Source organism: Geotrypetes seraphini, chromosome 1 (genome assembly GCF_902459505.1).
Source record: "Geotrypetes seraphini chromosome 1, aGeoSer1.1, whole genome shotgun sequence".
NCBI classification, from domain to species: domain Eukaryota; kingdom Metazoa; phylum Chordata; class Amphibia; order Gymnophiona; family Dermophiidae; genus Geotrypetes; species Geotrypetes seraphini.
The window spans coordinates 426,650,960-426,664,363 of record NC_047084.1 but is presented as its reverse complement, the minus strand read 5'-3'; the positions used below and the strand labels follow the sequence as shown (position 1 = coordinate 426,664,363).

Genomic DNA, 13,404 nt, shown 5'->3' with positions numbered 1-13,404 from the left:
TTTTGTCTTTCGCGCCGTTGTCTATGAACCTTTCTTTTAAGCAGAGGCTGGTTAACTGTATCAAATGCCTGCCTGCCACAAGATATACCATATTTTTCGCTCTGTAAGACGCACTGAACCATATGACGCACCCTAGATTTAGAGTAGGAAAACAAGAAAAAAACAACAACATTCTGAACCAAATTGTACACCCAGCCTCTCTCACTCCCTGCCAGGCTCTGAACCCAACCCCACGCTCCTTGCCAGGCTCTGCACCCTGTCCCCCCTTCCCTTCCAGGCTCTGCACCCTGTCCCCCCCTCCCTGCAAGGCTCTGCACCATGTCCTCCCTTCCCTGACTTGTAACCTGCCACCCCCTCACCTCTGGTGGTCTAGTGGTAGGCTGGGACAGGAAGGATCCGTCCTAGCCGTCTAACAATCCTCCTCCCTCCCCCACTCCTCCCGGTACCCTTTAATAACATGGCCCACCCGCCGGCCCTTCCTTTTAAAAAACCTCTGCCTTCCTGCCCTTCCTTTTAAAACACACCCCGCCTCGCAGTACCTTTTTAAATACCCCCTGAAGCCTGGTGGTCCAGCGGTGTACAGGCCAGCAGGAGTGCGCTGTCTGCGCTGCTACCTGGGCCCGCCCCACTTTCTGAATGGCTGCAGTCAATTCTTGTAAGTCCCACGAGAACTGACACAGTCATTCAGAAAGCGGGGCGGGCCCAGGCAGCAGCGCAGACAGCGCGCTCCTGCCGGCCCATATACCGCTGGACCACCAGGCTTCAGGGGGTGTTTAAAAAGGTACTGCTTGCGGGCGAGGGTGTTTTAAAAGGAAGGGCCGGCAGGCAGGTCATGTTATTAAAGAGTACCAGGAGGGGTGGGGTCATCTTCACTCCATAAGACGCACCCACTTTTCCACCCCCTTTTTGGGGATGGAAAAAGTGCGTCTTATGGATCGAAAAATATGGGTATATCCTGGTTTCTCCTCCTGTCTTCCCCCACCATGATGCTGAAAGTAATCTTCTATGCCAGGGTTAGGGAACTCCGGTCCTCGAGAGCCGTATTCCAGTCGGGTTTTCAGGATTTCCCCAATGAATATGCATGAGATCTATTTGCATGCACTGCTTTCAATGCATATTCATTGGGGAAATCCTGAAAACCAGACTGGAATACGGCTCTCGAGGACCAGAGTTCCCTACCCCTGTTCTATGCCAATCTGATTCTGAAGTGTTATTAGATTGTTTATTTTTAAAACTTAAACTTCTTGTGTCATGAAACTGAGGGGTGGATGCTACCCTACAATGCAGGCCAGTCACAAGCTCTTCTGAGCAATAGTAATAGACTAGTTAAGTCTTCTAATAATTGGCTAATTCATATTGCTCAGTGCTTGTCTCCCTGTTTCTGAGTCTTTGACCGGAAATCTTTGTTTCATGGCCACACAACCAAAGAACAACAGCAAACAGTACAATAGATTCGAACTCCAAACCACAGTACAGCTCTAACAACTATGTAGTAATCATATGCTTTGGTCAAAAGCACATGCAACTATTAGATATGAAGGGGAAAACATCTACTGTAGTTCTCTTCTAGAAAAAAAAAATAAAAGCACAATGAGGAACTCTATAGAAAGATTGTGAGGTGGTGGAAATAACAAAAACAAAAAGAAGCCCCCTTGCCACCCCCCCTTGATTTTGAAAACAAAGCTGTTTGATTTTTAGACTCTGTCATCCCAAACTGTCATTTTCCAAATAAGGATGGGCAGACCAGTCTGGTAACCAAGACAAAATGAACAAGATTTTTTTTAATTTTAATTAAAACATGACCAGAGTCCTTTCATACAATAGACCTCCTCCCTTTCAGCCTTCATTCATTAGCATTTCTTGCTGATGAGTTCTGGTGACAGCTGCTGCCACTGGCATGGCCTAGTAATGCATTTCCATCCATGGTGAACCTTTAGCAGCAGGAGTGACTTTTAATTAATAAAGGTTTTTAAACAATCACATTTTAATGCTCCGCAGATTCATTTTGGGGGGGAGTTACTAATCTCTCTATGTTGTTTGGGGCTGCTGGCCTGAGAGAGAACAAAAAAGTAGAAAATGCATGTTTGGACAGATGACACCCAGCGATTAGCAACACTAACACCAGGTGTTGGCAGCAGGATGCTGGTGCCCTCCATTGTGACACACTACCTCAGCTTTGCAATGAGCTGGCAAGGGTTGGCATTTCTGTGACTTTGTTTTCATTGCTTCAGATTCCATGACAGATGGCAGGCTCTATAGCCAGCTCCCTTACCATAGACTTGCAGACAGCGTGAATCCAGGGTTGCAGCAAGATGGAAATCGCACGGTTTATTCTAAGGAAGCCAGTGGGTTGCCCCTTCTCTTTACTGCCCTTGGGGGTTCATGCACGATAAATGGCAGTCTTAACTTCTTCCCTATTACTAGGGAAAGAACAAGGCGGAGACAGAAGCAGATATACAGGGCATCATTTGTTCTTCAGGATGAAGCTGAAGTCAGACAAAGTAGCTTACAGTGAAGTCTGTCTTGGTACCACAGTCTATACCAGGGGTGGGCAACTCCGGTTATCGAGGGCCGGAATCCAGTCGGGTTTTCAGGATTTCCCCAATGAATATGCATTGAAAGCAGTGCATGCAAATAGATCTCATACATATTCATTGGGGAAAACCCGACTGGATTCTGGCCCTTGAGGATCGGAGTTGCCCATCCCTGATCTATACAGATAGACTCTCTGAATAATCAAGGTTTGCAGTTCACAAAGATTGCTTATCAGGAAATTACAGAAACCACTTCAAAATCCTAATCAAAATGTGATTATTTTGGTGGAATTATTATTATTAGTGTACTGCGACATGTTTTAAATATTTTTCAGGCTACGGTTTCTCATGTCTGTTCTCTCTTCTTATAGTTCTCAGTTGAGAATCCCCCACTAAAACTTTGTATCAAGCCTTCCTAAAAGTTTCCAAGAATTCTCTTAATGCATCCAGGAAGGGCAGAAATAAGGCAGCGGCAAACTAGGCACATGTCTTGGGCCCAACCCCCCCCCCCCCACCCCCGATACTCAGCCGGCAGCAGTCAGCCTTTTTTTTTAATGCTGGTCATCACTGCCATCCGCTACATTACTTCCTGATATTCAGTGCTGGGCCAGGGATTTTCCTGACCAATATTTAGCCAGGGCCACATAAGAAATATGCAGCTCCAGCTGAATGTCAGACTAGGTCTACATAACTTCTTTTTTTTTTTTTTAATAGAATTTAAAACACCAACTCCTGATACCCCACTTCTGACCATGCCCCCTTTGTCCTCCCCCAGCCCATGACAAAGTCCCCAGAAAGCCTCCCCCCCCATTGTCTAGCTGATCCAGCAGAGTTCACAGCAGCCATTTTGAGGAGATGCCACAAGGGGCAGGAGTGAGGGAGCTATGCTCCTGTCCCCACCAAACCCCGCTGGACCACCAGAGACTGTAGGCAGATTTATGGGTATAACTAATTAGTGCTACCTAAATAAGTCACATGCACATCTCGTATCTAAGATACACCATAAATACATCCACGGGTTCAGTATTTTGCCAGTTTATACTAAGACAGAGACCAGAGCTATATGAAATATTTTATTATAGATATAAAAATATAATTCACAAGTCAGCAGTAAATAATAACTAATTATTTGTACACAATATATCTGAATACATACATATATCTTAGTACATAATTATCACACAATAGTTTCTAAATACAACTAATTCTTACACACTAGGTAATTCCTTATAATAATAAGTCCTGATTATAGCAGCAATCTAAAATAGCTTATCACAAAGGTAACTTAACTCTCCTCTCCCGAAACCAATAGAATTTTTAGCCCAGCTGATAAAGCAGAAAATTCCTTTTCTCATGCCTTTAAGGTTATGCCTCCTTCGATCAGGGAGATGGAATTTGTTCGTTTTCCCCAGCGGAGCAGATGAGAAAATTCCTTAGAGTCAGATAAGGCAGTTTGTCACTGGAGCAAACTGTAAGATATATCTGCCAAAGTTCTTTATGCGATAGAAACCAGATCTGTTTAAAAAGGCAGTTCTGTGTTCTTCAGTCTCAGCCAAGAGCCAATCAAGAGGTAATTATCAGTTCTTAATTATTTTAGTGGTGTGTAGAGAAACCTACACGTGGATCCAAGCTTCCTTACATCCCAGCATAGACTAATAATTATTAGACACATTTCTTCTTGTCAGATGACCCCTTTAGGACCAATCCAGAAATAGAACCTGAATCAATAGCCTTTCTGTGTATGTTCTTGCACAGGCCTTGAAAGGCGCCTCGGTAGATAAGAACAGAAACATACAGATCATAGCAGCTCCTACCTTCTCCAGATTTCTCAGGAGCTGATCCGGTATCCATAGTAGGATGTCCTTGACTAGAAACACATAGTTCTTGTAAACATACCCAGAATGCATCTGGCAGGCAGCAGGCAGCAAAGATTATTTTTCTTGCAGAAGATGGTTCATGCTTCTTGACATCAGTGAGAGAGGCTAACCTTAGGCTCAGGGGGAGGGAGGGGGGCTACCTAGACATTGCGGGTGCGGGGGAGGGTCTTCTTGGGGAGTTGTCACAGGCTGGGGGAACGGCAAGGGGAACATATATAGGTGCTGACCCGATATTCGATGCCTGCATTCACTTAGCTAAGCTTTTGAGCTTTCCTAAATTAGTCCACTTAGCTATGTAGGTGCCGGCACTGAATATTGCCAACACCGCAAAACCAGGGGACTCCTCTCCATTGCCATCCCCAGCGCCACCCTTAATCTGCCCACTTTTTAGTTGGGCAGTCTGAGAGGATGTTCACCGATACTCTCTGGTTAAGTGCTGCTAAATATCCCCACTTAGGTGGTAGGAAGCGATTTAAGCGGGCAGAAGAGTTTTTCCAGCCCGCTTAAATCATTTTGATTATCATCCTCCCTGTCAGATGGGCTGATTCAGTGACTCCCAAGGCAGAATATTTTTCATATTCTTATTTATTGGGATTTATTAACTGCTGTGCTATTGTCTTTAGAGCTTATGAGGTGAATAATGTTTGTGGGGGAGAAAAAGTTTGTTTTTCTGTTCAAATAGGTCTTTTTAACATGCAGATGTTTATACTCTGGTCGCTATTCAAAACAATTTAACTGGCCAGAAATGTCTGCTGCCTGCTGATCAGTTAAATTATTTATTCAGGGTTATATGCTAATTTTTAATGGCGCTTAACTGGTTACCATCGCTAAAAATTAGCACCTACATAAAAACTGGCTATTTTGGGGGTGTTCCAAGGGCAAAGTCAGCACTTGGCCAGTTAAGTGCTGATAGCATTTATCAAGCCAATGCAACCACATGGAACATAGTCCTATCTTTATGCAGCAAAGTGGCAGGTTAAGTACTGACTATCAACTTAAATGACCAGTGGCGTAGTAAGGGTGAGTGGCGCCCGGGGCGGTAGTGCCCCTCCCCGCCTTCTTCCCACCCCCCACCGCACCCCCTTCTCCTTCCCCATACCTTTTAAACTTATCCGGTGTGAGCCGCATGCCTGCGTCAGTGTCTGCTCGCCCTTTTATGTCATTTCCTAGGGGTGGGTTCCGGAAGTGACATCAGAGAGAGCGCCAATGCCGACACGGGCAGCAACCTAGTGTCTGGGGGAAGAAAAGAAGGTACAGGGGAAGGAAAGGGGCACATGTGCACAGCAAGGAGAGGAGCGGGGGTGGTCAGAGAGGAGGAGGGGTGCTGCACCCTTAGGAAGACTGTGCCCGGGGCGGTCGCCCCACCCCCCTTATTACGCCACTGTAAATGGCTATGTATTAGCTGGTACCACATGAACCAGATATTCAATGCTAAAGCTTGGACATGGCCTGGCATTGAATATCTGGGAATAAAACCAGAGGCAGTCAGCAAAACACTGAGCACTGCCAGCTGAATATTTACTTCATGGTCTTTTGTTATGAAATCATCTGTGGCTCTCTGCATTAGCTGTCACATCTCCATAAACCATCCCATATCTATCTTGTGCAATGTGGCAAGCTCCTTCATCGCATATATCTTCCAACTATTATTGTGCCAGTCATCTAATTTTTGGGCATCGAGCATACTGCCTCCCAGTCCCCCCTCCCCCCAACTCTTCCCTTTTCCTATTATTCCCATCAGGCAAATCCCTCCTTCTGTTCCATCCCCAAATTAGTTGATATGTCTTGACCCCTCAAAAGCATACCCTCCAATCATAATCCTGCTGATGGGCTGCCACCTCCTCAAAAATACATAGCCCCCCCATCATAACACTTCCAGCAAGCAGCACCCGTCAACAATAGTCATCCCCATGGCCTGGACCTCCTTCCTGACTTCCCTGGGACTTACCTGGGAATATCCCTAGTGGTCCAGTGTGGCAAGACAGGAACAATACCCCTCCACTTCTGTAATGGCTGGACCCATTTCTAAATTGTGCCAATGATCACTAGTGGATCAAAAATTGGTTGGCGGATAGGAAGCAAAGGGTAGGAGTAAAGGGCCACTACTCTGACTGGAGGAGGGTTACGAGTGGTGTTCCGCAGGGGTCGGTACTCGGACCGCTGCTGTTCAATGTATTTATAAATGATCTAGAAACAGAGATGAAGTGCGAAGTAATAAAATTCGTAGACAACACCAAACTATTTAGTGGAGTTGGGACTAAAGAGGACTGTGAGGATTTACAAAGGGACCTGAACAAACTAGAAGAGTTGGCGACGAGATGGCAGTTGAAGTTTAATGTAGAGAAATGTAGGAAACAGAAACCCGAAGTTATACGATGGGAGGGCTGGTAATGGGTGAAAGTACCCTAGAAAAGGACTTCGGGGTAATAGTGGACAAGACAATGAAGCCATCGGTACAGTGCGCAGCGGCCTCTAAGAAGGCGAATAGAATGCTAGGTATTATCAAGAAAGGTATTACAACCAGATCGAAAGAAGTTATCCTGCTGATGTATTGCGCATCTGGAGTACTGCGTCCAGTATTGGTCGCCGTACCTTAAGAAGGATATGGCGATACTTGAGAGGATCCAGAAAAGAGCGACACGATTGATAAAAGGTATGGAAAACCTTTCATATGGTGAAAGATTAAAGAAATTGGGGCTCTTTTCCCTGGAAAAGCGGAGACTTAGAGGGGACATGATAGAGACTTACAAGATCATGAAGGGCATAGAGAAAGTGGAGAGGGACAGATTCTTCAAACTTTCGAAAACTACAAGAACGAGCGGGCATTCGGAAAAATTAAGAGGGGACAGATTCAGAACCAATGCTAGGAAGTTCTTCTTCATCCAAAGGGTGGTGGACACCTGGAATGCGCTTCCAGAGGGTGTAATAGGACAGATTACGGTATTGGGGTTCAAGAAGGGATTAGATGATTTCCTGAAGGAAAAGGGGATAGAAGGGTATAGATAGAGGATTACTATACAGGTTATGGACCTGATGGGCCACCGCGTGAGCGGACTGCTGGGCATGATGGACCTCTGGTCTGACCCAGCAGAGGCACTGCTTATGTTCTTATGAGCTCAGCTAGTATGGTAACAGTGGAGGATCACTCCTGTCCCACCAGCCTGGATCACCATGAATATCTGCAGGTAAGTCTCAGGGGGTTAAAGGGGACGGGAAGAGCCAAGCCATGGGGATGCCTACTATTTGAGGGGCTACTGCTCAAGTGAATAGGGATGGCCCATTGAGGGAGTTATAATTGGGTGGGAGTATGATTAGGGGAGGGTCCCCTATTGAGAGAGTTATGGTAGGGGGATATGCATTTTGGGTAGGGTGCCCCATCAAGAGGGTTATGATAAGATTTCTTTTTATATATAGGGGGCTAGAAAATAGGTTTCATAGCCTATAAGAATTCCAATTTTCTTTCGTATAAGCCTATAAGAATTCCAATTTTCTATAAGACCAATATAGCTTTTAGAAGTGTTTAGTGCTTGATAATTGCAATACAATGAGTTTTAGAGCTACCAAGATGCCCAGTTCCACATGATAATTTTGAGCCAGTCCTGGATTTCTAACAACCTTATTTCAGTGTTTCCCAAGTTGCTCCTGCCCCATTGCCAGTCAGGTTTTTAAGATATTCACTTTTAATATCCAGAGGAAGGTTACTAAAATAGTCAGTGGTGTATGTCATAAGGCATACGAGGACAGACTCAGAGATCTCAATATGTATAACTCTGGAGAAAATGTGGGAGATATGATAGAGATGTTTAATACCTATGTGGCATAAATACACATGAGGAGAGTCTCTTTCAGTTGAAAGGAAACTTCAGAGTTAGAGGGCATGGGATTAAGTTAAAATGTAATAAGCTTAGGAGTAATCTAAGAAAATACTTTTTTTTACAGAAAGGGTGGTAGATGCATAGTATAGTGTCCTGGTAGAGGTGGTAGAGACAACAACTATGTCTGAATTCAAGAAAGCATGAAACAAGCACGTGGGATCTCTTAGGGAGAGGAGGAGATAGTAGATGCCGCGGATGAGCAGGCTGGGTAAATGGGCCATTTGGCCTTTATCTACCGTCATGCTTCTATGTTTCTATGAGATTAATTTGCATACACTGCCTCCATTGTAGGCAAATCTCTTTCTTTCTGATTTGGGAAATACTACTTTATGGGATCTATAGCCCTTAGGTTACCAGATTTTCCAAATGGAAAATTTGGACCCACCCCCAGGCCCACCTAGTTCCACCCAGTCTGGCCTCAATCCCACCCTAACCCCGCCCCCCCCTGCTACCTGCTCTCGACGGGCAGGAGGGCGATTTGTTGGAAGCTTTTCAAAACCCGGACAAAGTGCCTCAAAAGGAGGACATGTCCATGGAAATCCAGATGTCTGGTAACCCTAATAGCACTGAATTTAGTGGGTAGAATCAGGGACTTCAAATACTGTTCCACTTTGGGAGGTAAGCTCAAAACCAGGACTGACCAAAACTGAGTAAGTTGTCAGCTCTGCAGTTTTCTGCTCACTTGATAACACTGATACCACGATTTTAGTTTATTCGAGACAGACCAATACCTCAGGAAAATCAGCTCTTGACCTGTGCTTGAGAGCCACACCATGAAGAACCCTTGAGTAAAGGTGTGTGTTATTTCATTTCTGTAGATGGGAAACCAGAACACTTGCTGAAGGCTGCCTTGCCTCTCTTTGCTAGATTCTTTGTCAGCAATGGTCTGCGGAGCAAACATGGAACCTTTGAAATCACTCTGGAGAGCACCGATCAAGCCTTACCGGATGTGTCCAGGAACAGGGGGCTGCGGTTGCTGGAAGGCGCCATGGCGCTCATCTCTCCTGATGTTCTGCAGCTTTCCGACCCAGACACTCCATCTCAGAACCTCACTTTCCTCCTAGTCCAGGTCCCACAGCATGGCCAGTTGTACAGGAGAGGATCCATTCTCCTTCAGCATAGCTTCACCCAACAAGATGTGGACAGCATGGATATAGCCTACAAACATGGAGGCGGGGATGTCCAGATTGACAGCTTCACTTTTACTGCTACGGACTGCAGTAACCAAGGCTTCACTGTGGATGGACAAGAGCCGGTGGAGCCAGTGGTGTTCACCATTCAGGTAAGTTTGCTTTTCTACTAAACAATCTAAGAATGTTCCAGGGCAAGTAATAAAAGCACTGGAATCTGCCGTAGAGAATGATATGGTGACAGTTACCTGCGGCTAGCCATGGGTAACCCGCAGGAATGGGGAAGAAAAAAACCTAGTTGCAATGGGTATGAGGACAAGGCCATTCACCACCCCATGGAGCGGTGAATGGCCTTGTCCCTGCAATAAATTATCTGATGTGTAGCTTCACTTCCCACCCCTCCTGGTCAGCAGCCCTCCTCGCGATCCTGATACTCCCTCCCTCTCAATCGCCGACAGCAAGAAAAGAAACATCTGGGAATCTCTTCCCGGGTGCATTTCCGAGTTTTCTCCTTCTGAGGTGTCCGGATATGGTAACCATTCTCACAAGTCCAGTGCATCTGCCCCAAAGCTTCTCCTCTGATGCGAGTTGCCCAGGCAGAAACAGAAAGGTGTGTCAGAGGAGAAGTTTTGGGGCAGTCGCACTGGACTTGTGAGAACGGTTACCAGGTCCAGATACATCAGAAAGAGTAATCTCTGAAAAGTGCCTGCGAGGGGAAGAGGTTGAGTGGTGCTGAAGGGAAGTGGAGAGGGGGGAGGGGAGAGGGGAAGTTGAAATGCTTTCTTTTTAAAGATGCTTTTAACTGCTAACTTTTATAGAATTTCATTGCCATTTTAATCTCAGCCAGATATTTAGGTGACATTATTTCCTTCCCTATCATTTTTTCCATATTTATCTCATTTACTGTCACATATTGTATTTCTTCCCCCATTTCCCTTTTGGGTTTGTTTATGTCTAGTAACTGGTCTATGTTAATGATGTTGTCTCCCCGTATTCAGAGATGTATTACGTGGTTTTAGACCTGTTCATCGCTTTGTATTAAGATTAAGCGATTCATCAAATTTTAATAAAACTTGATGCTGAAGGGAAGTGAGGAGGGGAGAGAGAGGGGAGCAGGCGTGGAAGGGACATGGAGAGAGAGAGGGTGGAGCAGATGCTGGATGGAAGTGGAGAAGGGAGAAAGAGGGGAACAGATGCTGGATGGAAGTGGGGAAGGGTGCAAGAGGGGAACAGACGCTGAAGGGAAGTAGTGAGAGAGGGAGCAGATGCTAGAAGGAAGTGGGGAGAATAGAAAGGGGAGCAGACACTGGATGGGAAGGGGAGAGAGAGAGGAACAGACATTGGAAGAAAGTGGAAAAGAGATAGAGAGCACTTACTGGATGGAAGGAGGGAATAAAGAAAAAAGGGCACATGCTGAATTGGGGAAGAGGATAGAGTTAGTGGGATACTGGAAGGGGTGAGGGAAAGAGGTGGCAAACTGTAGGTAAACACAATGAAATGGAAATTGAGGACTGCAATGTAAGAAAGTAGACAAGAGGTAGAAAACAAATTGAGAAGGAAGAGCAGAAAAGAAAAGGAAGGGAAAGGAAGAGGAGAGAGAGATAGCAGAGCATTGAGGGAGGAAGAGGAGACAGATACCAGATCTGAAGGGAGAAAAGGAAGAGAGAGATGCTAAAAAAACCACCTGGGGGAGGGAGTGAGAGATGGAAGGGAAGAAAACAGAGATGGAAAGGAGAGCAGATGCCATATGGAAGAGGCATAGAGAAGGCAGACAATGGATGGAAGGAAGAGAATGACAAGAAGATAAGGAAAGCAGAAACCAGACAAATTATTTCTTTTCTTTTTTTTTGCTTTAGGATAAAGTAGTATGTAGCTGTGCTGATAAACGTTTATAAACAAAGCCTTGCCAGCTGAAGATCCCTTCCTCTAGTTTAGCAGCCAGAACTCTGATTTATAAAATGACAATTGTATAGAATATTGTTTCTTTTTATACTTTAATAAAATAAGTTTAGTATAAAACTATCTAAGGCTTGTGCGGATAGGATCAGATGATTTGCAGGGATGGGCAGTTTGTCTGAGTTTTGGAAAGGCCCAAGCTCCGGCCACTTCTGGAGGGCCTTCAGCAAGCATTTGCAGATGATATCATATGTATCAGTGCATGCTGGAGGTCCTCCAGATGCAGCCTGGTGGATGAGAAAAAAACCCGAGGTTCTTGGGGGTGGGACTGGAGGTGGAATGGGGCAGGGTTGGAGGCAGAACAGGGTGGGGTTAGAGGCAAAACAGGGTGTGGCTAGAGGCAGAATGGGGCGGGGCTGGAGGCAGAACAGGTTGGGGCTGGGGTGGAACAGGGTGGGGTCATGCGTCCAAGTTTGTCCAGCGTTAAATATGGTAACCTTACCTATGTAGCAAAGCCACAGAAGTAGGGATGGGCCAAGAACATACTTGCACACAAGTGTAGAATATAAAGCACAGATTTAAAAAAAACCCGGCACAGGGCTGTGTTTCAGTGGATAACCACCTGCTTCAGGGGTCTTTTGGTGCATATTGCAGCACTGGCTATGAGACTGACAGTTTGTTTTTCTTGCTTTTCTCTTTAGTAAGCTGTGGATATTGTTGGATGGAGATTCTGCTCTTTGAGATCTTTTGACATAATAACACATTCAACAGAGACCCTGAAGCAGGCGGTTATCTGCTGAAACAAGGCCCCGTGTTGGGTCTTTTTATCTGTTGGTGCTTTGCCAATAAGAGTGCTTTATATTCTACACTTGTATGCAGGAAAGTTCTTGGTCCACCCTTAACATACATTTATGCCACATTTGTGACCTGTGTAAATAGGTGCACCTAAATAAGGCATTTAAGTGCATTACTCACAATATTCCTTAAGCAGTTTATGTAAATGTTTGCCATACCTATGGCATGCTCATGCCTCTCTCCTTTGAATGCCCTCTTGCATTTATGCACTAGCCCCTAGATTCTATATATAGCACCAAACATTTGGGTGCGCTGCCAAGATGTACTGTATGTGCAAATGAATTGGTTAATGAGCTTTTAACTATCAATAATTGGGTGCCAACAACCAATAATTCATATTAATAGGCACTCATTAAAATTTGTTCACTCATCTGGCTGCACACTATTCTACAAAGCAGCTCTCCATGTGTGCCGCAGGGAGTCCAGGAATCCCCTCCTGATCACAGACGTCGCTCAGTCTTCCTCCTCCCACCACTCAGGTCTCTTTCCTCTCTGGCCACAATTCTTCAAACTTTGCAGTTGCTGGCAGGTATTAGAACAGGCCTTCTTCTGGCCAGCCCTGGGGTCCTTTCTTCTGACATGACTTCTTTTTGCTGTACATGAAGGAAAGAGGAGACACCGCGGGCTACACATAAAGGGAAGGGAAAAGGGGACATGGACTGCACATATAGTTAAGGGAAGAGACGAAAAGACAGGCTGCACATGAAGGGAAAAGAAGAGGGAAAACAAGATAGATCTGAGAAGAAGGCAGAGAAATTGAAGCAAGCTAAACATGAAAAATCAGTATCAAACAGACATAGGGCAGGAGGAGAGAAAAGAAACAAAATCCTGACTTGAGTAGAACAGGTACAAGTGGATTGATTTTTCACTCCATCAAAAATTACAAAGACTTGATGAAGTTACAGGGAAATACTTTTAAAACCAATAAGAGGAAACATTTTTTAACTCAGAGAATAGTTAAGCTCTGGAACGCAGAGCGGATAACATAGCTGGTTTTAAGAAAGGTTTGGATAATTTCCTGGAGGAAAAGTCTATAGTCTGTTATTGAGAAAGACAGGGGGAAGCTACTGCTTGCCCTGGATCGGTAGCACAGAATTACCATATTTAACGCTACTCTTTGTAGGATTACCTGACGTCCGGATTTTGAAAAGCTTCCAACCAAATGTGATGTCGGGATGGCATCTGCACATGCGCAGATGCAATGCGGTGACATCACGTGCATATGTGTGACATCATC

At 45.1% G+C, this 13,404-nt stretch overlaps 1 protein-coding gene across 1 annotated transcript in view; it reads left to right on the top strand.

Moving 5' to 3' along the window:
* Positions 1 to 13,404, top strand: part of FREM1 (FRAS1 related extracellular matrix 1) — a 280,084-nt gene that overhangs the window by 148,770 nt on the left and 117,910 nt on the right. Inside the window, exon 24 of the mRNA XM_033919036.1 lies at positions 9,154 to 9,568. Coding sequence (XP_033774927.1) covers positions 9,154 to 9,568 — 415 coding nt within the window. The remainder of the gene's footprint in view (positions 1 to 9,153; positions 9,569 to 13,404) is intronic.